Source organism: Nematolebias whitei, chromosome 22, assembly GCF_014905685.2.
Source record: "Nematolebias whitei isolate Nwh7 chromosome 22, NemWhi1, whole genome shotgun sequence".
NCBI classification, from domain to species: Eukaryota; Metazoa; Chordata; class Actinopteri; order Cyprinodontiformes; family Rivulidae; genus Nematolebias; species Nematolebias whitei.
In genome coordinates this window covers 23,335,142-23,361,407 of record NC_056519.1, presented here as the reverse complement: position 1 = coordinate 23,361,407, position 26,266 = coordinate 23,335,142, and the positions used below count along the sequence as shown (strand labels likewise).

The window sequence follows — 26,266 nt, the reverse complement described above, 5'->3', positions numbered from 1 at the left end:
ATCATCTATCTATCTATCTATCTATCTATCTATCTATCTATCTATCTATCTATCTATCTATCTATCTATCTATCTATCTATCTATCTATCTATCTATCTATCTATCTATCTATCTAGTCCAAGCGCTCTGCTGTAGTAAGTCGTACAGTCCGGTTCGCTTCTAAAAAAAAAAAATAAAGCTCACGAGACAGTATGTCATATTTTATTTTTCTTATAGATATTCGTGCCAGTAGAGGCGCTATCCACGCTATGTTTTTGCTCTGAACCACTCACTTACAGGTAATTAATTGTGTTATATTAAATGTTCTGAGTTATGTCAGTTACGTTTGCACATTGTCTGTTGGTTGTCATGATGACACAACGTGCCTTATATTTTCTGTGAACCATCAGAGGGTCTTGTAGAGCAATTTAATAATTCATTTTAATTGCTGTCTGCATTTATTTATCTAATTTCTTATTCATTGAAAAAATGTATGTCAGGTTAAAACAGACTGTATTAGATTTATTGTAAAACATTAATGCTAAAACCACAATACAATCACATATTAAAAATAATATTGTTAAAAGTCATTGGAACAGATATTTGAAAATCATCACAGTCTTCCAAGTGCTCTGCTGTGATATTCGTGCCAGTAGAGGAGCTAATCACGCTATGTTTATGCTCTGAACCACTCATATACAGTAAAGTACTACCCCATCCAACCCATTGGCATCTGAGTGTTTATGACAGGACGGGTTACACAACTGTTACATTGGTGCCGTGACCTTGGACTTCAATCAAGCTTGTTGAACCGGTGACCATCCTGTCTGCCTCATCGTTTGAAGACATCGATTCAAAGTGGTTGTGGGTTCGTGCTCACAGCTGACACAGTAGCATCACAGTGGAGAAAAAAAATATTGCTGTACAGTGTGTCTCAATGACACGAAGATCTTTGTGTGCCATAGCAGTAATGTACCACACGTGCTACTGAATTTTTGTTGTTGTTGTTTTGATTTATTTGGTTTCAAATTGGTGATTTAATTTCCTATGGTGTTTTGGATTTTGAATGTCTATTCATTTTGAGAAATTCTGAACAATGTCTACTTGAAGTAACCATTTTTGGTCAGATACACCCATTGGTATTGGTAGAGGCAGGGGCATGCTTGCTCCCATTCCTTTTACTGTTGATAGTCTTACTCCGAGTGGTATTATGCCATCTTTAGATGAAATTCCTGGTGCCAGGGTACAGACCCCTGCTGACTATCATGCCAGAACACATATGCCTCATGTCACACACACCAAATCCTATTAATGACAGTTCTGAGTGTGTAGCTGCCCAGATGAAGTCTGTTATCCAAGAGATAGGACATCAGTTGGCTGACAGCATCATGTTATGCCTGCAGCCACATAACACCATTGCTCCCAATTCCACAACCACACAAACCGTAATGAGTACTATGAGTCAGTCTGGTTGTGTATCTGACATATCTCAGGTCCAGGTTGTCATGCAGTGAAAGGTCAAAGAGCCACCATGTTTTGTAGGTAACAGCTCAAACTCAATTACACTGTATGACTGGGAAGATCAAATGAGAACATTCATTAAGAACACTGATATAAGAACTGAAGAACAGGCTGACAAAATCCTTATACATTTGAGAGGAAGGGCTAAGGATGTAGTTAGGTTTGGGAGTAGAAATAGCAATGCTGACGTTAATGCTCATCCTGACATGATTTATGGCCTCCTCAGAAAACACTAGCTCTACTAAGTACTCTGCTGTCCCCTTAGCTGACTTCTACTTGACCTTGCAAAAAAGACCAGGAAGACCTATATGACTACTGGCTGAGACTAAACAGAGCAACTGACTTAGCCTCTGTCTGCCTGAGAGAGCAGGAAAAATCATTTTAAAATCCAGAGATGGAGGTGACCCATATGTTCATCAGGAATTGTCCCTGTAAAGACCTGGCTCTCACTTTCAGGTCCAAAACTATCGACAAATGGTCAGCGTGTGAAGTCCTGGAAGTACTGAATGAGTACCACACTGAAGTGAGCTACAAAAAAGCTTCCTCAATACATCATGAGATGACAGTGAACATTGCCCTGCATGGAGTAGAGGTGAACCGTGGACCGGCTCCTACTCACAGCGGTCGGGAACCTCCCACGACACATAGTACACAGTGTGTCTCCCTGGCAGAGGTGATGCCTGTGTTAGAGAAGGTTCTGATGCATGGAGTCTCGGACCAGTTGCAGGTGAGAAGGCAAGCTCCACCCAGGCAACCTATGGATGGTGCAGACAAAATCGATGGTTTCACTAATAAACCATGCCTTATTTGCAGAAGCGACAACCTTTTTTTTTTCCTATTAAAGACTAAATAAACCAAAATATTGCTGTTAATTTTTGACCATGTAACTTTACAAACGACACCCCATAGTACCAAAGCAAAAACCGTTCACTAAACTGTCTCAGTATCTGCATCAAAATTCAGGGGAATTCAAGACTTTTTTCTAAGAAACTGTTGGTTTCAAAGAAAAAAGTTTCTTCCCCTAAAAAGAGGCTTGGTGGTATTTTTCAGTGTAGAACTGAGACTCCTCGAGGCTTCTCCAACACAGCAAGTCAGGCTTGGTATGTTGTTTACTGACAGAGGTGCAGACAGAAGAGCACAATTTGAGAAATCAACGTGTTGATGCTAACACGTCATTATTGGGAAATTTGTGTGACCTTATTTGTAAGAAAATAAAGAATGCGTTGTTGCAGTGGAACAGAAGAGGTCAGTGTTTGTGAAAGGGTCTGGTGCTCAGATGTGTTTCCCACCCAGTCTGAGCAATCATAAAACAAGAGGATTTCCTGTAACTGGGGAGTTGTGGTAGTTTACTCAGTGCTGCTGCTGTCGTACCGAGGTGCAGCTTCAGCTGTGGAATCAGCTGCGATACGGTACAAAGTTCACCCTCCATGCAGGTACGTGTTTCAAGAATATCACAGTTGAAAGTTTAAACGCTGTATTTTTACCCCTTCTTGGAGTTATCTTACTGTGGACTGAGGCAAATGTGGCTCTTAAATGCAGGTCAAAATGAAGGGTGTGCATGGTTATTGTTGGCTCTTTTTGGCCCTTCTTGTGAGCTGTTCAGAACAAGCTAAGGTAAATACAAATTTAATGATTTCAGTGTACGTTTACATAAAGTTGCATATTAAAACTGTTCATTTTGGATTCCTAACACAGCCACAAGGCCCCTCTTCTCAAGGTAAGAAGGCTTTCATTCATTGTTTGTTCTGACTTTTAGTAACTGCATTTAATTTAGAGTTCACTCTTATCTTTTGTCTTTGAAACCTCAGGAACAGACTGCACACAGATTAAGACTAAATCACCTCGAGCAACAAGTGGAGAATATTTCATCAAGCCTTCTGGAGCGAAGACCCCCTTCAAGGTGCTATACCTGACTGGTTAAACAACTTCTACTTGTAGCTGAGAGTTCATTTTGAGAAAATTATTCAAAGTTGCTGCAGTAGAAAAGATCATAAAGTTGGGAGATGACAACTATATTTTAAAATTTACCAAATTAAGGGTTTATTAACTAGAAATACTGAAATATGTTTAACTGGAAACTCAATATTCATAAAGAAAACTACAGAGTTTTGGAATGATTTCACTCTTTATTTCCTGACTTATTCTTTCTTTGTCCCCCATCACAAAGTGAATTGTAAATATCCTCAGTATGTCCATGTTGTGAGCTGGATAACTTGAAAAAACAAGTGAGATAACAACTTTAATTCAGGTGTGTGGCTACATCTACGTGTAAGAAAGTTTCCTTTTGAACATTGGGTTGTCACGTCCAAATCTAAGTTGACTGCCACCATAAATGTCTGTCCGTTTTGTGAGGCGGACAACTTCAAAAATAAGCAACATGCTGATTTCCATGTTGGTGTTGCTGCGTCTAAGAAAAGTCACTATCAAAAATGGGTTGCCATATATGTATATATGTAAACCTTGTAAGTGTAATAACTTCAAAATTAAGCAACATGTTAACTTCTATTTTGCTGTGTGGCTGCATCTAGACATAAGAATCATTAAGGCTTATTTGCATTCTCTGTTCAATTCCAGTCCAGAAAAACACTTATCTTGAAAACTACAAACATTCACTATTCAAATCCCTCAGCGACGGGGACATCGGTGTACCGCCTGTTATCTTTGTCACACCCTAAGTTGACAGTTTTCTTGTGTTTTGTTTGCGTAATTGCAAGGCCTTCTTAAGCTTGAAGGTGTTGGTTAAGTAGAAAATCCTCACTATTATATTTTAAAAGCCCTCGCTGGAACTTTTCCAAAATAAAATCAAATCTGGTATTGGTTGTCTTGTAGTCTGTGAAATAATGGAATTGGAACACTGATGAACACACACCCGGCATGTCACTCAATTTTTACTGAAATATTAAAACATTTAAAATAAAATGTATACATTCAGTTTGGTGAAACATAATACATGATGAAGTGGTTCAACTTTATTCTGAAATCCAAACTCATTTCTGTAACAGCAAGTTTGTCAGCTACATAAATAACTTTGTTTTTTTCTAAATTTCTGTATAACCTTGCTCAGTCTAAAATGTCTAAAACTCTAACATGTTGTATGTGTTTCTGCATGCATGGCGTCCTGCTCAGGTCTACTGTGAGATGCTTTCAGATGGTGGCTGGACTGTGCTTCAGAGACGTAGTGGAGGAGAGGTGTCCTTCCAAAGAAATTGGGATGCATATAAGAATGGATTTGGAAACCTGACACGTACGTAAATAACTTGTTCATGGCTGAAAATCTTTGAAACAAAGAAAATTTAAAAGACAATGTAATTTGTTCCTTAAAAGTAAATTGACTCTCACTGATTAAAAAAAGTTAAGCCACCAGACAAATGCATATGGATGAAATGAAACTGCACATGACTAAAGGTCATATTCTTGTTTAGCAATTATAACAATATCAGGTTAAATGAAAAAAAGAGTTGGTTGGCAGCAGGGTCACAGCTGGACCAATGTCAGAAACATGTGGTACCTCCTCAGGCGAGGTGCAAGTGGCAATTTTGGGTGCCACAAAGTTGTTGTGTCCTCTCATGTACAGACTAGTCCTCAAGATCTAGCAGAGTAGCAGTGTCAGAGGTGATGCCCAAGCTGAGCCCACACACATATGATTAGGGGAAACTCAAAAGATCTCAGCATGACTCAGGCAGTCTATAGAGATATATACCATGTGTAGACGATCATTGTCTTGTTGAAAGACTGTGCAAGGGTCTCAGGATGGAAGTCGAAGATGCCTCTGACATAATGTTGTGTTAAGGTAACCTGAATAACATCTAAAGGTGACCCAAAGTCACGGTGATGCAGTTGGTAGAGATGCCGCCTCTCAGCAAGAAGGTCACCAGACCAAATCCTGTATGTGGGGTGATTCTGTGTGGCGTTTGCATGGTCTTTCCATGCATGTGTGGGTTTTCTCCAGGTACTCCAGTTTCCTCCCACAGATCAAAAACATGCTGATTGGTAACTCTAAATTGTCCCTAGGTGAGAGTGAGAAAGTGCATTTTTTTTGTCTCATTTGTCTCTACGTGTCCCTGTGATGGACTGGAGACCTATCCAGGGTGTCCACCACCTCTCGCACAGTGATGGCTGGACATGGGCACCAGTGACCCCCATGACCCAAAAAGGAAGAAACAGGTAAAGGATAATGAATGGATGGCTATATGGTGACCCAAAGTCAGACTCTATGACTCCTCAGACCATGATGCCATGAGTAACACTGGTTAATTTCTTTACAACATTGGCATGATTGGTTCTCTCTGCAGACATATAAGCTGCCATATGCCTAAACCATTAATTTTTGGACCCGAAGAAGCAAGTGTATGTATGTATGTATGTATGTATGTATGTATGTATGTATGTATGTATGTATGTATGTATGTATGTATGTATGTATGTATGTATGTATGTATGTATGTATGTATGTATGTATGTATGTATGTATGTATGGATGGATGGATGGATGGATGGATGGATGGATGGATGGATGGATGGATACTGTGCCACTACTAATGTTGCATAGATACCATGAACTATGTGCAGATGGCAGGCACAGATTTAATCAGGTTTGTATTGGCATACAACATGACAATCCTCCCTTCGGGGATCACTTTTTGAACACCTCAAGTTATGTGTTGTTGCCATCACATTAGTTCAAACATCAAGCCTCTGTAAGATCAGTATGAGCCACATGACTGGTGTTTGCACAATCTAACTACCTGACGTCATACAAACACAAAACTTGACCCCTTTCCAATTCTGTCAAGTAATATCCTGATGCATGCTCAATAATCCAGGTAGAAAATTCTAAAAATGTTAAATCTGGTCCTCTGGACATAAAAAAAAAACATTGTAGACCTGTATCTCAACTCTAACCACTGTTCAACTTGTGACACCATTTGTACCCTCTGGTGCCCATTCTAGCCATGTCAGCTTTTTGCAGATATAAAGATCTTATACCCAACAGTGGTCAGCCTTATGTCCAAGTTAGACCATGTCTTGTAGGTGTTAAACTCTCTTTTGTCAGTGAGTGTATATAATGGCCCAAGACTTTTGGAATACAAACTAAATGCTACTTTGAGATGTGAGAAAAATTAACCATGTAAATGTCCTTTGTATTCTATTGATTCCCTTAGAGGATCACTGGCTTGGTTTGGAGATGGTTTATACTCTGACTGATACGAGAATCAAGAAGTGGACTTTGAGAGTTGACCTGTGGGACTTTGAAAATGGCACCGCCTACGCAGAGTACCAAAACTTCAAACTGGAAAATGAGAAATCAGCTTTCAAACTACATGTTGGGAAATACAGTGGAAATGCAGGTACTCTAGCATCAGTATTACCAGTACATACATTTAATTAGCATCAAAGGATCTGTGAAGAAAGATTTAAATGGTTTGGATTCCTAGGTGTACCTGTGTCTCAGTGAAACAGGATCTAGTGCACACTTTTTGTGATAATTTAAAATAAAACAAATATTTCTTGATTCATGTTCCCTTCTACCTGTAGTGAATTTTGAAGCTACCTCTTGAAAACTCGAAACTTTGCAAATAACTCTTTTTTTTTACATTGTCCAAAGGTGATGCCATCCGTGGAACCTATTCTGGCATGGATGAAAATGGCTATGGCTTTAGCACCGTCGACCGGGACAATGATGGCTGCTCTCCATGTATCTTCGGTGACATCGCTGAATCACAGTGTGCCTTTTCAGAAGGTGGTGGTTGGTGGTACAGCAAATGTGGCTCTGCTGCTCTAAACGGGGTGTGGCATCCTTTTAATCAACACATTGGCTGGGCTTCAGGCCTCCACTGGCTCACCTGGAAACCTCCTGCACCTTATTCCGCCAAGGCCTGCAGAATGATGATCAAGTCTGGGTGAATGACTCAGAACAACAAAGATAAACCCCACTTTTTAAGATGATGTATTTGTTACTGATATGCTTGGACATATGAAGGAAAAGTGTTGGATAGAGAATGTGAAAAATTAGAATTACTCCCCTGATTTGTGCCTACTACCCCCAGATGCAATTTACCTGTATATTCATGTTTCTGATTTGTTGGGAGTTTTTCATGCGAGTTGTCAGTCAGAGGAAAAAGGATAAAGAATATGTCACAGTGAGGTTCTAGAAGGGTAGGTTTTATTTGTGAACCAGCATTATTAACAACATTATTTGACTCAGTATTTGAATGCTTTCTCCATTGGGCTGTATGTCATCTGGATTACTGTGTGACACAGTTGTAGCCATAATGTGGTAGAAAAATGTAGTGACATGACTATAGGTGCCTCAGAACACATGTAGAAAAGAACACCAGTCTATCCACTCCCTGATACCAGGATAACCTGTTCATCAAAAGATACAGCCTCCTGCTCTGATAACGCTGGTGTCCTTTTACCATTGAGAAACTGTGCATGTGTTTTCTAGCTATCTTAAATCATATGTCACTCGCCACTGGTGTTTTCTGCTTAACATTTCTTAAATGTTAAAATAAAACTCAACAAGCTGGATCTTCCTGTCTTTCTTAATATTTCTACCAACATTTGTTAGAAACTGTGTCTCAAAAGCACAATTCTTGTGTATAAAGAGGTTGGATTATGTGTAAAGTCAAATTTTCTTATTTATTCATTTTAGCTTGTTTCAGAGCTTAAAATGTTAGAATAGTATTAAAAGTAAATAGCGATTTGCTTGTACATACATTTTTAAAGAAGGTACCGTAATTGCTTGTGCCAAACTGTCAACAAACCATCAACCAGTGGATGGATTTTAACAAAACCTTCAGAAAGTAATCAATGGATGTAAATCTACAACTGATTACCCTTTGGCGTGAAACTGATTTAAGATGGCTGCCACAACTAATTGACTTTAACAAACACAAAAATGGCTCTAACTTGGCATATTTTACAGATCATAGCCTAAATGTGTAGTAGCAGCTGACGACATCAACACTTACTTTGAGCTCTAAAAGATAATGTGCTTTGTTTAAAACTTTGGGTCTGCAAGGCGACCAGCTGCGTGGACTCCTTCACGGAATGAAAGCTCTGAATATTTTTAAGATAAGATTTGGTTGCCGTTTTCAAACTGTTATATGGTAAACACAAGCTGATGTCCCCATTGCTGAGGAAAAATAAAATGTGAATATTTGTAGTTATCAAGGAGTGTCTTTCAGTACTGGAATTAAAAAACCATAAAAATGGTGAAGATATTCAAGTGGGTAGGAGATACACTGGGTAGAAGAACAGAGTTAGGTTCTTTTCTTGTCTGAGAGTGACAGATCCTAACGTGCAGTGGGCACAATTTTATCCACCACTAGGTGCAATGGTGGAACCAGGGGATGGGCAATGGTGGACTTGGCCACTAAAGAATAATATTCAACCATCTCAGCCACAAGTCAAGTCCAAGAATCTTTATTATCCCCAAGGGGCAATTTGTTTCACTGTTAGTTGGCACATAAAACATCCATCCTAGACCAGTCATTGAGACATTAAAATAATAGTACAGAAATCATCACTGTTTGTTGAGAAGCCCCGATCGATACAGGGATTAATGAGTTTTTCAGTTTGTTTGTCCTACATCTGGGCAGCAGATACCCGCGTCCAGATAGAAGGCTCAGGTTAGGTTTATTTGTCATGTGCAAAATCAAGTTCAACAATGCAATGAAATGCTTAGGACGAGAAGAACCGTCTCGACTCGCCAAAAAAAAAAAAAAAAAAAAGAAAACAACAAAAAATATTAAAGCATTCAGCAAAAACATTAAAAACATACTAAAAATACTGCTAACATACTAAAAAACATATATAAAAACACTACTAAAATACTAAAAACAAGGTGCCAAAGTTGAAGAAGAAATACATCTACAGTGTGATTCAGTTGGCAGTGAGGTTCTTTCAACATTGTGGTTCTGTTCTGTTAACGGCATGGTCTTGTTAGCAGGTCCAGTCAGCAGCTTAGTGGTAATAAGGACTGCAGTGGCTGCTCTCACAGACCGCAGTCCAGAACCGGGTCCGGCAGACAGAAAACATCCAAGGTTTCCCTGCGAAACCGAACGGGTCCTTAGAGTTTGGTCCATGCAGGCAGATGGAGGCTAGTACTAGCAGCATTAGCAGATCCTGCTAGCAGCTTGATGATTACCGACTGCAGCAGCTGCCCTCCCAGACAGTCCTCCCAGACTGTCCTCCCAGACTGTCCTCCAGAACCGGGTCCAGCAGACAGAGAACATCCAAAGTTTTTCTCGCGGAGCCGAACGGGTCTGTAGAGTATGGTCCGTGCAAGCAGATGGAGGATCATGGAGACAGCCGCCATGACAGGCCAGAGCCTAGGCCTGAGGCTAGAGGGGGGCCAGGAACTGACCCACGATGGCAGGATGGCAAGGCAGAGACACACAAAACTCCACAAGTGTGTCACAGTCATACCTGTACTGTGGGTGTGCATTGTAGGCGAAAATAAAGCTAAAATAAAAACAACAAGAATTAAAAAAAAGTTGAGTCGAAGCACATGTCAGTGCTACCATTCTGCGGTGCACGTGACAAAGCAACCTGAACTCAACAAAGAGTGGTGATCAGGATCTGCCAGAATAAGCCTGGTCTTGTTCACTGACCTCACCTTCTGTAGGTCAGTGAGGTTCTGTAGGGCCATGCCAGCAGTTCTGCTGCACATCCTGACAATCCCCGAGAGTTTGTTCCTGTTCTTACATGTCAAAAGTCCAAACCAACAGATAAAGGTGAAAGTTAGAAGAGACTCAATAAAACACAAATAAAACTTTCTCATAAAAGTCGAATCAACATTAAACCCACAGAGCTTCCAATAAAAATACATTCTCTGGTCGGCCTTCTTACAAAGTGAGTTCGCCTGGGGGTCAAAGGTCAGTTTGTCATCGAGAACAGTTCCCAGATATTTATATTGATGCACCACTTCAACAGCTTCACAGTTTATGACCACAACCATCCCCTTTCACACACACTGTGCGTGCATGTGTGTATGTGTTTGTTTGTATATGTATGTACATATTTTCACATGGCAACCCAATTTTCAATGGTGATCTTTCTCATGCTCAGGTGCAGCCACACCCCAAAATGTAAGATGGCACATTGCCAGCCATTGCTGACCCAATCATTTAATGAAAATATACTTTTAAACAAAAATAAAAGCTAGAAAGCATAGTTCTCTTATATGACACACCAAGTCAGTAGTCAGTATGTTGCTTATTTTTTCAAACTGTTTTAGTTCACAAGATGAATGGACCCCCCCTCAATTCTCCTCTTGACAACAAAAAACTGCTTAAGAATTTTGGACTGCAGTGTTTCAATATGACAAATCAAGAAAACAGTTCCCTTAAATATTTTTTGCTTACAGCCTTGTGCTGTATGTTTTCTTTAAGGATGTGATGTATCCAAAATCAAATACATCAAAACCTTAAAAAAAAAGAAAATCAAGACTGAATCTGGACCAAACCATGATGTTTATGTGATAGATGCAGTACTCAAAAAACAACATTCCTTCTTTTGTATCGAGAAAAAACTGGATTACCCTGCCTTACCTGTACGGTAAAGCTTTATGTTGTTTTTGTCTTTGTTGCAGGCATACTAATTATCTTTTTACAAAACAATAAATACTGTAATTACAGTGCTTTAAAGTATAATCAAGTAACTATTCTTTAATTTTGTGCACATTGTTCCAACTTATTAGGATAAAAACTTGTTACTGGCTTACTTTTTGGTGATCCACTGTAAAACTTAACATGTGGCTAACCTAAAATTAATTAGGTCTAATTTAAAATATCTGCTCTTTCAAATAGAATATATTGAATAATGGAACTGAAACCACCTTAACTTCAACCAAAAATATATATATGGAAATAATGTATTGCCTTTTTGTTTTGCTTCAATTCTAGATCTAATTATTAGAAACATTTCTTGTTTTTAATTCTGTTTGTTAGTTTTGTGCTATTTAACAAATTTATATTAATCTATAAGTTAATCAAACCTTTTGTTTGACAAATAACTTTTACAATGGTGATTTCAGTTCAAACTGAAAGACAAACTGATAGGCTATTATTTATTTCATTAAATTCTATGGATTGTTCAAGTTTTATTTTAGACAGCTTATATTCTAGCAAAAAGTTTCAAACATCAGATGCACCAACAGTACAACTGATGTTCAGACGTTGCTTATCTAATCCAGTCCTTATATAAAGATTTACAAGGTATCACATGACAATGGAATAAACAAAAATAGAATTGCTACATTTACCAATAGTTACCTTTGACACCCTGCCTTAAGGGTTGTCAGTCTTGTTTTTGAACTTCTGGTATCCAAAGAATTGACCCATCTCTTGCTCTTGGGTCATTAAGGAATCTTCCGGCCCTCTGGTAAAGAATGAAACCAACCCTTAATTCTCTTCATTTTAGAAAAGGTTAGAGAGGACATGGACATAGGTGGAGTGAGGAAAGAGTGAGATGGAGTACAAAGGTCTTGGTTATTGAGTTCATACTGGGTTTAAACGGTTAACATAGAATAACATCTTTATTACATTAGTGTCAATTTAGGAAGTTTGTGAGCTGAGACAGTATTTGTAAAATGATGTCTGTTCATTCCCATGGGAATAGATAAATCTTATTTTAACAGTTTCAAAGATATGAGGTGAACTCTTTCTGAGGTGAGGTGCTCCCCTACAGCTGTGTCAAGACTTTGATCAATTTGTTCCATAATTACGTTTGTATATAAAAGTCAATAAAAATGCAGGTGTACACGACCAGCAGTCGTGTTAAATGCCAACCTTGAATGCCGGGAAACAACACAAATGTATTTGGAATGAGGTGCCTGATTTTACACATGAGATTTAATGACTGTAAAAAGGTTAATTATTATATTTGACATACTTATAAACAGTATATTTTTTATTAACATATAGGCAATAAACAACTGAAAAGTGGATTACATTTGAAATACTACAAAATTTGTTCAGTTTTCACATTGGTAGGCTTTTACAACAATTCATGCCTTTACATTTTGGATCAGCGCTGGAAAGGTACGTGAACAGTTGCTAAAGTTGTTTGACATAGTTAGTGGGGATACTGGGAGGTCCGTTTAGATAAACGCTGTTCAGATGCTTTTCCAGTTTGACCTGACAGAAGTGATTGAGCAAGAGGTGTGGGAGTTTAGCTAGGGATTAAAAAAAGGGCTCTTCTGTCTAGGAGCTTAAACTACTTTACTAAATTAATCCAACGTAGGTTTGTGTTTGAAGAAACCATTTTGACTTGTAATTTATTTACTCCATGTAAGAGCAAATGTTTTATTTTTAGCTTTCATACTTCAGCAAGTCACCTTATAAGACCCAAAATGTAGACAATATTATAGGTTTCAATTAGCAGTTACTGAGGAAAATTATTTTTTGGGGCGTTTATTTATTTAAAAATGTTTAAATGACTAATGTAATGAATGTGTTGCTCTCAAACTCAAGTCAAAATGAAGGGTCTGACTGGATATTATGGTTTCATATTGCAGTTATGAAAACTCAAAGTGTGCCATGTGCTTCATTTTATGTGCCATTAAAAATGTATTTATATAAATAAAATGTCATTTAACTATTTTACTGTACCAATAAAAAAAACAGAAAATAGACTGCCCTGAATGTCAGGACCACTCTGGTATTGCCTGTTCATTCTAAAGTTAAAAACTTAATTTAATGTTTCATGTATTTATCTTTTCTTCTCCTGTACTATTTGGAAAAAGACTGCACACAGACTAAGCCTAAGACACCACGTGCTCCCAGTGGAGGTTATGAAATCCAGCCTGCTGGATTTGACATTCACTTCGTGGTATGTAACTTGACTGGTTACAGCTAATTCTGTTTTGAAGAGGTTTTTTTGCTTTAAAGTTAAATTGAAGATTAAGCACACTGAATTTGTACTTTGTCACAATAAAATGCATATATTGAAAACACAGTATCTCCCCCCCCCCCGTCCTGTCCGGCATTGTGACACTCAGAATTGTCTGAGTGTCAAAGTGATGCCCAACAGATTTACTTTCACAAGCAGAGCATTATGGCTGGCCTTAATGCTCCACTTGATATATAAATAAAACTTTATTAGAATTTGCTTTGGGTTTGTTTCAGATGTAATGGACATGGGGATGAAAAACAGAGACGAAAACAAAGCAGAAAAGTGAGAGAAGGGTTAAAAGGTAAAGAAGGAGATAGGAATAGAGGAGAGAGAGAGAGAGAGAGAGAGAGAGAGAGACAGAGGGGGATAAAGAGAACACAAATCAACATCATTGAAGTCTGCCTCTAGACTTATAGTGGAGCATAACCACTGACCATGTTTAGCATCAGACCTTCTACTTCTACCTTCAGACACATCACTCTGACACTCTCTTCACCTCTACTACATTCTTTGCCAACTCCTCCTTCAGGACCACCCCTACTCCATTTCTCTTTTTATCCACACCATGATAAAACAGTTTGAACCCTGCTCCAATGCTGCAAGCCTTGCTGCCCTTCCACTTGGTCTCTTGGACACATAAAACATCTACTTTCCTTCTCGGCATCATGCCACCCAGCTCTCTACCTTTGCCTGTCATTGTCCACACATTTAGAGTTGCAACCCTCAGTCCTACATTCTTCACTTTCCTCTTCTCTCTCTGTCTCCTGACACGTTTCCCTCATTGTGGTCTTCAACTAACAGTACCACAATTTCCGCCAGCACCCTGTTTGTTAACAGCACCGGTGGCGGTCATTGTTAACCTGGGCTTTGACTGATCCGGTATGGTTTCGCTTTGATGAACTCGCATTATGGTTTTGGCAAAAGTGTTTTACATTGGATGCCATTCCTGACACAACCCTCACCATTTACCTGGGCTTGGGACCGGCACAAGAGATGCACTGGCTTGGGCTCCCTAGTGGCTGTTTTTTTTTTGATCCTTCACATGCAAGTAAAAAAAAAAATATTTACACTGAGCCTTCACATCTTAAGTGCTTCTGATGACTTGCAAAGGACAGGAAGGAGAAACAGACAAACACAGAATGACAGGTCCAGGTGAACTTTCTATAGGAGGAAAGACAAAAAACACATGTTAAGACAGCAATAATTACAAATACAAACAGGTAGAGCAGAGTACGTGTAGCAATTAAGAAGGGTGTCCCTTTATCCAGGGACAGGCAAGGGTCAAAACCAGAGAGGAATGCAGCCAGGCAGAAGAACCAACAGGGGAATCCAAAAATCGTGGTCAAGGAGGAAAAGCAGTCATCATTATGGTCAGATATAGGTGAGGAATCCAGTTCTGGGGCAAAGGCAAGAACGAGAGGTCGTGGGCAAAGCTATGGTCGAAAACTGCGATACGAAGAGGGAACGCTGGATATCTACGGGAAGAACCTATAATTATCTGGCACCCACTGAGGGGAAACAGGGAGCTTAAATAGTGGACTGAACAGGTGTTGCTCGTGAACGTAGATTGCGGTAGATGGTGGAGGAGGCGTGGTGCAGGGTGACAGGAGCTGAATGAATGAGAGGGGAACTCAAAACTAAAGCAGGAAAAATCGTGAATGATCTTAAAACAGGGGCTGTGGTGTGAGGAGCAGAGGCTTGAACAGATGGTGTGGCAGCGGGGGCCGCTGAGCGTGACAATGATAATAATGAATCAATCAAGGCTTAATTTTCTTATCTAAGGCTAAATTGACTCTTTGGGCAGGAATTATTTCAGTTTTATACGCGCATGGATTTAGACAAAGTTTGACTATTTAATAAATAGTTTATTTTGGATTTTGGTTGAAAGAAGTTATTTAATGTGATCATATAAAGTCATTTATCGTCACTGCAAGCCAGGAAATAATTTACCAAGTTGCATCAGCTTAAAGGAGCATAACCAGACCAAGAGTTGCATCATTGTCACCAGGTTTCTGTTCCTTAACGGGTCAGTGTTGAAGGCACCAGGTCACTCGTGTTTCTGAGGTTCTCTGGTGGATCAGAACAGAGACACCATGAGGAGGACTCGCCGAGAACTGTCCAAGGTAGCTAAAAATCACTATGACAGCTTCAGGGGTCTGTGAGGGCAACAGCTGATGAGAAGGTTCACCGTCCATCGGCACCTTCTGCCAGCTTGGACTTCCAGCCGAGAACATGAGTCTTGAAGTGAGAAAAGGCTCAATCTTATTTAGTTGTTTAACTTCTAACAATTGTAATTGAGCAACATACTTTGTATTTATTTGCTCAGGAATTGAACGAGTGGACCTTGGGATGACCACCAGGATCGGGTCCAAAGACAAACCACTTTCCAGTTTGGAGCTGAAGATGAACTCTCTTCTTTGGGAGTCCAAAACGAACCGCTTTTCACACAAAGGATCTTTGTGCAAATCAACAGCTCTGAGAAGATTGTTTTGACTCCGTAGCAAAACAGCAACAGAGTGAGGACATGTGGTCAGTTTGTCCTCCATTGGTCTAAGCCTATAACAGGATAACTAAAGGATAACTCAGGAAAACCAAGCCAACCAGAAATTATAGGATTTATCAAAAAGGAAAGTCTTAATCCCAGTCTTAAAACTGGACAATGTGTCATCCTCACAGACAGAAACTGGAAGTTGGTTCCACAAGAACCACCAGTCCTGGCAGTCACTGGAACTCATTCAAAAAAAGCTTTTGTGACCACCCACCTAGCCAATGGATCGCTGGTGGTGGCCACCATGCCTATGTAGCTGCACGTCATTCTCTGAAGCTGTTGCTCATCCTCCAGAGATAGAGCAGCCAAAAACGAGCAGCCTGCTGGATTCTGGTTTGGTCATGTCATTCTGTCGCGCTCTGGTTGTTTTTTTAAAAGTTGAACCCAGTTGCAGGCAGACCACGGAGAACTCAGGAGGTAAAAACTAGTGATGTGTCCTTCTGTGTCGAGGCTTAGAAGCGTGTGTCGAGTAATCCTGGAGGATTTATGTGGAGCGTGTATCGAGGTGTGTATTGATGTCGCATATAGTGACGTTCGAGGCCTCGCTAGTGGGCCGTACCACGTGACCAATTTAGGAACTGTCTCGTTTGTATGCGCAAGATTCGAAATGTAAGGGGCAGACAGAAAAATCCATCATCACCATCATCATAAAGACAGATTAAGATCATTTGTAGATCAAATTTAAACTTTATTTGAGGTCCTCACAAAAATGATTTTTTTCTTTTATTCAACTTAAAGCTTCACAAACCACTTATGTTATTATAATCCGTCTACCCGTTTTACATTTATAGTCCACTTGATGGCACAGTAGAGCAAACAAAGATCATGAGTCGAGCTATTCGATGGAAAGCATCAGTTCTTCATGAAGCTTCATCACGCCATCCCTAGTAAAAAATAAATAACTATATATTTTAAACAAAACTAAAGGCTGACGGGGCAGCAGACTTACATCAACTCTGGAGTCACAGAGGAACACAAGAAACATGGAGATGGACAGGGTAATGTTAGGACACAGACTTAAAAACAGGGACGCTGAAGAGACGGACTGCAAACACCTGGACAGGACACGCAGGTGACACAAGTCTAATCACCAATATCGGACACCACTATTACTTTTGTACCTGTTAATATACCCCTGGCAGACACTTGTTTGTAAAGTTAATAAAGTTTTATAATAAAAAATAAATAAATAAATTAATAAATATATGGGACACCAGTGAGTGCAGGCGCAGGATAGCCACAAGAGAACGTGAAGTGACGGCGCCATATAAATAAACTGAATTGAGTTAAATTTCAAATACTTCCATTTAAAAGGAGGTAGTATTGTGAAAAACTATTTTCAGTCCTGTTCTGCTCCTTCAGCTGGCCACTGACTTGCTCTGGAAATGTTTTGCTTCTCGCTAAAAATGAATCCAAGAGGTAGACTTTAAGGGTGGACATGTGGGGCCATGAAGGTGGCGCTGCTTTTGTTGAGTATAAGAACTTGAAGCTTGGGGACGAGGAAACAGCTTATAAACTTCAGGTTGGAGAGTACAGTGGAAATGCAGGTACTTGCACATCTTTTGCTGTGATGAACTTTAATAAATCTCTATTGATGAATTGGAATTTTTAAACAGCCTACATTTCCAAAGCTCATGAACATATATTTTGCAGTGTAAAGGTGATGCCATACAGCAGATCCTATCTTGGCATTGACCAAAATGGCTTTGGATTCAGCACCATTGGCCAGGACAATGATGGTTGCTCTCCATGCATCTTTGATGATATTATGGAAGAAGAGTGTCCCTATTTAGAAGATGATGGATGGTGGTACAGCTAATGTGGCGATGCCAGTTTAAATGGTGACCAGTGTCCTTTTGGTCAACACACTGGTTGGTCTTCAGGCCTCCACTGGCTCAACTGGAAATCTAGCTGCACCTTATTCAGTCAAGGACACCAGGATGATGATCAAGTCTGTGTAAGAGTACTGAGTACCTCCATAAACAGCACACTTCCATAGTGGAAAAAAACAGTTTGCTGGTGATAAGATGGTCTCTGGGTCCCACCTTCTCCCCCATTCCTGATAGCCTCTAACAGTTATATTTTAAATCCACAAATAGATTATTGTTATTTATCATTTGAGTTGTTGGTGAGAGGACACTATTAAAGTGTTTACATGATTTAAGAGATCACTTCCATTTTCCTACTGATATATCTCAGCCTGTGTAAGGTCAAAAATGTTTGAGATAATAGTGAATCATTAAAGAGGTGTTTTTTGTATAAAATTATGTTCCCTAAGCTATTGGACATTGTGTTCAAACTGTAAAATTTTATCTTTAATATTAAAATGGACTAGACAGAACAGCCAGGGCGACACAGTGACACAGTTAGAAAAGCTGTCATCTCTCAGCAAGAAGGTTGCCGGATCAAATCCCAGCCTAGGACCCTTCTGGTTGGAGTTTGCATGTTCTCTCCGTGCATATGTGGGTTTTCTCCGGGTACTCCAGTTTCCTCTCACAGACCAGAAACATGCATGTTAGGCTGATTGGTAACCCTGAATTGTCCCTATAGGTGTGAGTGAGAGAGTGAAAGGGTGTTTGTCTCGTTTGTCTCTATGTGTTCCTGTGATGGACTGGAGACCCGTCCAGGGTGTACCCCACGTCCTGCATAGAGATAGCTGGATATGGGCCCCAGTGACACTCGTGAACCAAAAAGGAAAAAGCGGGTAAAAGATAATGGATGGATGGATTGACAGAACAGTAAATGTGTTGTTGGTGGGATTTAAGCAACACTCAAAAACAGCATTCCTTCTTGTGTTTTGGAAAAAGACTGTATCAGCCTCCCTTACCTGGAAGGTAAACTCCTATATCTCAGTTGCCTTGTTGTTTTTGTGATGTTGCAGGCATACTAAATATCTTTTTACAAAACAATAAAATACTGTAATTAAAATGCTTTAAAGTATGATCAAGTAACTGTCTTTTTTAATTATGTGCATATCATCCCAAGTTATGAGGAGGTATAACATGACAATGGAATTTTTAAAATAGAAATTCTTCAGTATCTTTACCAGTAGTTGCCTTTTGACATCCTGCCGTAAGTTTCTTTATCTTTTTTAAATTTTTGATACCTAAATTATTGACCCACCTCTTGCTGTAGGGCAGTTGAGGGATTTTCCTAAGTATAAAAGGTTCAGAAAGAAACCAACCCTTACAGTCTCCTGATGCATGCTCAATGCTCAAGGGGCAACCCTTACAGTATTCGCCTGTCAGGATGGTGCCCTCTGCTGGCTGATTTCTGCCACTGCATGCCCTGGTATCCAATTCTAATATCGTATATTTTGCCCTATAAGTTGCAGTTTTTTGTTCAATTTGCATGCCCTGTGACCTATACACCAAAGTGATGTATTTACGGATTTTCCCCCATATTTTTAAACCAAATTTTGGCTGTGATATGACCGTTTTCATTCATTTTGACTGAAAATATTGAACACTAGCATTTTTAGCCGCTAGAAGCAGGAGAGTAGTATAGCATGTCATTGTATCATGTAATGGGTGAAAGTGGCTATTAATAACACAACCAGCTTGCCGCACAGCCTGCTACCTTCGTCTGCCTGGATCAACCGAATCATCTTCATTTCGCTGCGCTGCCTGGGTGAAATCCAGCTGATTTGACAGTCAAAGTGCATTTGTTAAGTAAAGGTTCATCTGAGACACACCTTTACTATAAAGTCAAGCTAACAAATAATTGTTTTTAGGTGGTTCTCTTGTTAAATTTCAAAGAAATGGACTGAGCCGCCCTCTGCGCGTTCATGTTTTCATGTATCAGCTTTTGAAAATGCAGCTAATTTGATGTCAAAGTGCATGTATTAAGCAAAAGTTAGACTGAGACACACGTTTACTATAATTTCAAGCAAACTAATAATTGTTTTTAAGTGTTAATCTTGTTAAATTCTTGTTAAAGTCCTCCCAAGAACGCTCCAGCGGCTGCCATTTGGTAGCCCATCGATTTTTGGCGCAACATCGGCCCACATTTCTGGGTTCGGCCCACATTTCCTGGTTGTCAGCGGTGACGTGAAAGAAATGCGATGCGTCAGCGGTGACACATAATAGATGCAAATTGTTTATGGATTTCCCCCCTTTATTAGACACATTTGGACTGATATGACTTATAGGACGGTGCAACGTGTACGGCGGAAAATATGGTAATTATCCTTACCTGTGTCACCTGCCTGTCCTGTCCAGGTCTTTGTGGTTATGTCTCATTAGTCTCTGTATCTGCGTCTGCGTGTTATTTATTGTCTGGGCATCATCGGGTAAAGCCTCCTGAGTCCCTAGTGTTACTGTGATTCTATTTTGTATAGGCTTTGCCCTTTAAGGCTATCGCTAGTGGGTTTATCCCTTCACGCAGCACAGCAATGAAAACTTTAGTCCACGCCCATCTGCTGTGTGGGCTTCACCCCTGGTCCATATAAATTATGGTGAGACCGGGTAATCGGCTCCCATTTTTTCTTCAGCAAGCAACCAGCACTGCTTGTATAAGAACACGATGTCCAGCACCAGCACCATCCGCCTGTACCCGTCCTGCCAGACTGGCTACATTTTGAGTTTTGATCGGCGTGACATTTGTGAAGGATGCCTGTGTCCCCCCCATGCCGACCTCGCTTCCTTCTGCCGTCCCTGTGACCTCCTCCCGAGGAGAAGCAGAGACGAGCAGCCTTGTTCAAGGCTAACATCAAGGAGTGCCTTTCTGTGGGAGGGGACTGTTCGTTGGACGATGCCATCGCCTTTTTTGACACCGAGTCACGGAGCGAATCAGATGATTCCTCCAGAAAAGGCGATGTCACCAGCAGCCCCACTGCTCATTCCATCCTGGAGAGCGTAGTGTTGGAAACGGGGGGGGGGGGGGGGGGGAGCAGATGCTTTCCATATCGGCAAACAAACCGCTCCCAGCCATTGGTGCCCTAATCTTGGAGCTGCCTGGCATAATCCAGGAGGCGGCTAACACCACAAAGAGACTTTCCGTCCCTCTCCTCCCCCCGCCCAGATCGGATGATCTAGCAGGAAGGTTTGGCTCCACCCCGACTCGCCACCCTGACCCCATCTGCCCTCGTTTCCCAGCAGTGATGTCCCACTGCAATGAGGCTGCAGTCGGACCTGGTAAGCTGAAGGCGTCCGTCTCCACCATCGCTCCCATCACCAGAGTGGAGGGGTTTACTGAGAGGAATTTTCCCTTGGTCCCCCCCCCGCCCCCAAAGTCAAGCCTGGCAGAAGCACTTGAAGCAAAAGTGACATACATCCTGTCCTTCTAGGGAGACACGACCAAACGGTGACGTTGCTCTCCAACCGAGCCCACCAGTGTTCTTTCCAGGCAGCCGCAGTGAACAACAATTTGGCCTTCTGGTTTACAGCATTTTGAAGAGACTGGAGGACACAAACCTGCTTGAGGAGATGAAGAGCTTGCTCTGCAAAGCATCTGACGTCATCCTGAACTTGTGTGCCTCCTCTGTGGTCTGCTTGTCTTGCATCGCCGCCTGGATGACGATGATCCAGAGGTCCACCTGGCTCCGACTCTCCCCATCCATGCCGGAGAAGCTGCAGATCCTTCTGCAGCTTTTACTCACGTTACTTCCTGGTCCTGAAAAAGACCGGAGGAATGAGACCCATCCTCGACTTGTTCATGTTCAGCAAATCGATCATGGAGAGACAATTCCACATGCTGACAACCAAACAGCTGTTGGACAATATTCACCAGAACGATTGGTTTACCTCTATAGATCTAAAAGACACTTATTTTCACATACCAATCATTTACTTCTCCCTTCTTCAGGGGTCACCACAGTGAACTAACTTGCACGAAGACTTGGTGATTGTTTTTACACTGGATGTCCTTCCTGACGCAACCACTGACCACCGTGCTACCACAGCCCTCTGTGTGGAGCAGAGAGCTGCCATGTAGGGTGCCCGGGAGGACCAGATGGTGGAGGTTGAGGGCCTTGCTCAAGGGCCCAGAGTGGGGCAAATGAGGATAGAGGCAGGTGTGGGAGCTTCACCTTTCCTACCAACATTTTGACGTTGTCGGTATAGCCTCTTCCTTTCAGCCACCATCGGCCACCCCTTCTGTCACTCTGCACAGCCTCAAACAAGATTTAAAAAAATCCTCTCTGTTGTTCTATACAATGTAACTCCTACTCACTTGAAGATTTTTCACCAAAACATATTAAGGTTTATTTGCATTCCCCATTCAATTTCAGTCTGGAAAATACACAATTTGAAAATTACAAACATCCATTACCTTTTACCTGCTTCTTCCATTTTGGGTCACTGGGGTTACCAGTGCCCATGTCCAGCAATAACTGTATGAGGGGCAGGGTATATCCTGGACATGTCGCAAGTCCATCACAGGGACACACAGAGACAAACGAGACAAACAACCATTCTCTCTCTCTCTCTCTCTCTCTCTCTCTCTCTCTCTCTCTCTCTCTCTCTCTCTCTCTCTCTCTCTCTCTCTCTAACAATGGATCATTAGCACACTGATGGCTGTTTACTATTCACAGAGGACTGAGTGATACTGGCAATCACAGCATTGTAAGAGGGGGACAGTTGAACCCGGAGGCCTCCACCCCTGTTTAACGATGGACGATTTCTTTTCACAAAGATGGCCTCCTTTACTCCTCTCTCAAACCATCGTTCCTCTCTGTCCAGGATGTGAACATCTTCATCCTTGAAAGAGTGACCGCTGGCCTGGAGATGAGTGTAGACCACAGAGTCCTGGCCTGATGATGTTGATCTTCTGTGCTGGGCCATCCTTTTGGCCAGTGGCTGTTTTGTTTCCCCGATGTAAGACTGATCACAGCCCTCCTGACACTGAACAGCATACACAACATTATTCTGTTTGTGCCGGGGGACTGGATCTTTGGGATGAACCAGTCTTTGCCGTAATGTATTTTGGGGTTTAAAAGCCACTGGAGCGTTATGTTTAGAAAATAAACGTCTCAGTTTCTCTGATACTCCCTCAACATATGGAATGACCACTGGTCTGGGTCTGGGTTCCTCTTTTTCACCTGTTGGCTGACTGGAGTCCTGTTTGGGTTTCTTCTCTGCTTTTAGGAAGGCCCAGTTAGGATATCCACATTGGTCTAGAGCCTGTCTTGTGTGAGATTTCTTCTTCTGCCTGGCTCCTGAGCTAGTCGGGACGCTGTCTGCTCTGTGATACAGAGTCCTGATGACTCCTAACTTGTGCTCCAAAGGGTGATGGGAGTCAAACTGCAAATACTGGTCTGTGTGGGTGGGTTTGCTGTACACCTCAGTCTGCAAATGTACTCTATCAGAGACTGAGACCTCACAGTCCAAGAAAGCCAACTTGCCATTTTTTTCATCTTCTCGTGTGAACTTGATGTATTTATCAACAGAGTTGATGTGGTCAGTAAAATGTTGGACTTCCTGAGATTTAATTTTAACCCAGGTGTCGTCAACATACCTGAACCAATGACTTGGTGGTGTCCCTGAAAAGGACGTCAAGGCTCTCTTTTCTACCTCCTCCATGTACAAGTTGGCAACAATAGGAGAAACTGGAGACCCCATAGCACACCCATGTTTCTGCCTATAATATTGCTCCCCCTATATGAAGTAGGTTGACTGCAGGCACAGTTTCAAGAGTTGACACAGTTGTTCTGTGGAAAGCGTGGTCCTGCTGCTCAGAGTGGTGTCTGATTTTAATTTTAAACTGACCACCTCTACTGCAGCAGCAAAACTGGTTGATCCACTCTGAGAAGGTGCTATTTAAGAGACTGAGCTGAATACAGCACCTCAGACTGAGGAAGTCTCTCGGATGAGAGACGAAACGTTTCTACATTTTTTTGTTTTGCTTTGTTTTGTTTTTTAGAATGTCCAGAGGACCAGATTGAACTTTTTTGGATTTTTCTACCTGGATTATTGAGCATGCATCAGGACAATCAGTCTAACATTTATGTTTTTGGTCTGTGGGAGGAAACTGGAGTACTCGGAGAAAACCCACGCATGCACGGAGAGAACATGCAAACTACACCTAGAAAGTCCTCTGGACCGAGATTTGAACCAGGAACCTGCTTGCTGAGAGGTGGCAGCTCTACCAGTTGTGCCACCATGCTGCCGCCAGTTCTAAATTATACAATTTATTTAGGTTTATTTATTTTGGTTTATTTATTTTGGTTTATAAATTACAGCTCAGAATAGTTTTTGTGCATATTTGCACAGGTTTTGAAATGTTATAGATTTATCAAATATTAATCAATATGGTTAAGACTGTGAAGTCTGTATATTTCATATTTGGTTAAGTTTTGAAAATTTCACAAATGTTTGTGCAATATGGTTTAAAAAACTGTGAAGTCTGTATTTTATTTTGAGTTAAATGTTAATGTACAATGATAGACTGAAATCGTTGTTTACGTTTCTATTTATATATTTTGAATTTCACCCTCCTTAGATGGCATCAATCTGGCCTCCAACTCTAATCTTAAAAATCTTGGTGTTATTTTTGATCAGGACATGTCTTTTATCCCCCATATTTAAAACGTTCCTAAAACCACCTTCTTCCACTTGCATAATTGTGCTGAATCTCAAGCAACTACAGTATATAAAACCTGATGTGATGTGCTAAAGCTCAGGGTTTGTGTTGAAGTAATGGTCAAATAATGCAAATTCAGCTCAAAATCTGTAAAATTAACGTTTTAAATGGACTTTTTTTCAGCTGTAGATGTATATCTAATGATTAATTTCAGAGTGTTTCATTAAATCAGTTTAATTGTTCTTGAGATATTTTGGTATTTAGGTGAGGGACCAGAAAAAGTGCAGCCCAAAGACCCCTATGATGAATAAGATAAATGGACTTAATGTTCCCTCGCTCGGACGTGGGTCACCGGGGCCCAACCTGGAGCCAGGCCTGGAGGTGGGGCACGTGGGTGAACGTCTGGTGGCCGGGCTTTTACCCATGGAGCTCGGCCGGCCACAGCCCAAAGAGGAGACGTGGGTCCCCCTTCCCATGGGCTCACCACCTGTGGAAGGGGCCAAAGGGGTCAGGTGCAATGTGGAATGGGTGGTGGCCGAGGGCGGGGACCCTGGCGGTCTGATCCTCGGCTACATAAGCCGGCTATTGGGACGTGGAATGTCACCTCACTGGTGGGGAAGGAGCCTGAGCTGGTGTGTGAGATTGAGAGGTTCCGGCTTGAAATAGTCAGACTCACCTCTACGCATGGCTCTGGAACCAGTTTCCTTGAAAGGGGTTGGACACTCTTCCACTCTGGAGTTGCTCCGGTAAGAGGCGCAGAGCAGGAGTGGACACACTTATTACCCCCCATCTTGGTGCCTGTGTGTTGGGATTCACCCCGGTGAATGAGAGGGTAGCCTCCCTCCGCCTAAGTGTGGGGGGACGGCTTCTGACTGTCGTTTGTGCTTATGTACCAAACGGCAGTTCAGATTATCCACCCTTTTTGGAGTCCTTGGAGGGGGTACTGGAAAGTGCACCTCCTGGGGACTCCCTTGTTCTGCTGGGGGACTTCAATGCTCATGTGGACAATGACAGTGAGACCTGGAGGGGTGTGGTTGGGAGGAACGCCCCCCTGATATGAACCCATGTGGTGTTCTGTTGTTGGACTTCTGTGCTCATCATGAATTGTCAATAACGAACACCATGTTCAAGCATAAGGGTGTCCATATGTGCACTTGGCACCAGGACACCCTAGGCCGTAGTTTGATGATTGACTTTGTCATCGTCTCATCTGATCTGCGGTCACATGTCTTGGACACTCGGGTGAAGAGAAGGGCGAAGCTGTCCACTGATCACTACCTGGTGGTGAGTTGGCTCAGATGGTGGGGGAGGATGCCAGTCAGACCTGGTAGACCCAAATGTATTGTGAGGGTTTGCTGGGAACATCTGGCAGAGTCTCCTGTGAGACGGAGTTTTAACTCCCACCTCCGGGAGAACTTCGAACATATTCCGGGGAGGTGGGGGACATTGAGTGAGAGTGGGCCATGTTCTGTGCCTCTATTGTCGAGGCGGCTTACCGGAGCTGTGGCTGCAAGGGTGTCGGTGCCTGTTGCGGCGGCAACCCTCGAACCCAGTAGTGGACACCGTCGGTGAGGGATGCTGTCAGACTGAAGAAGGAGTCCTATCGGGCCTTTTTGGCATGTGGGACCCCGGAAGCAGCTGATAGGTACCGGCAGTCCAAGTGACATGCAGCTCAGGTAGTCGCTGAGGCAAAAACTCGGGCATGGGAGGAGTTTGGAGAGGCCATGGAGAATGACTTCTGCGTGGCTTCGAGGCGATTCTGGTCCACCATCCGGCATCTTGGGGGGGGGGGGGGG

The 26,266-nt window shown here is 41.7% G+C and overlaps 1 protein-coding gene and 1 pseudogene across 2 annotated transcripts; both read left to right on the top strand.

Moving 5' to 3' along the window:
• The first annotated feature begins 2,636 nt into the window (after positions 1–2,636).
• Positions 2,637–8,025, top strand: LOC119427996 (angiopoietin-related protein 5). 2 transcript variants are annotated; one of them, XM_037695638.1, is made up of 7 exons: positions 2,637–2,934; positions 3,041–3,115; positions 3,197–3,218; positions 3,310–3,401; positions 4,628–4,745; positions 6,664–6,849; positions 7,107–8,025. In XM_037695638.1, the coding sequence occupies exons 1-7, from the start codon at positions 2,929–2,931 to the stop codon at positions 7,403–7,405; spliced, it is 798 nt and encodes a 265-aa protein (XP_037551566.1). In that variant the 5' UTR covers positions 2,637–2,928; the 3' UTR covers positions 7,406–8,025. The 2 variants fall into 2 exon arrangements, with proteins under 2 accessions (XP_037551566.1, XP_037551567.1); XM_037695639.1 differs by lacking the exon at positions 2,637–2,934 and having other exon boundaries at positions 3,035–3,115.
• Positions 8,026–13,213: 5,188 nt separating this feature from the next.
• Positions 13,214–17,911, top strand: LOC119428551 (annotated as a pseudogene).
• The last annotated feature ends 8,355 nt before the right edge of the window (positions 17,912–26,266 follow it).

Coding starts and splice junctions, on each gene's coding strand:
- LOC119427996 (XM_037695638.1), top strand. Junction 3,402..4,627: donor GAGCGAAGACCCCCTTCAAG/GTGCTATACCTG, acceptor CGTCCTGCTCAG/GTCTACTGTGAGATGCTTTC. Junction 4,746..6,663: donor TGGATTTGGAAACCTGACAC/GTACGTAAATAA, acceptor TGATTCCCTTAG/AGGATCACTGGCTTGGTTTG.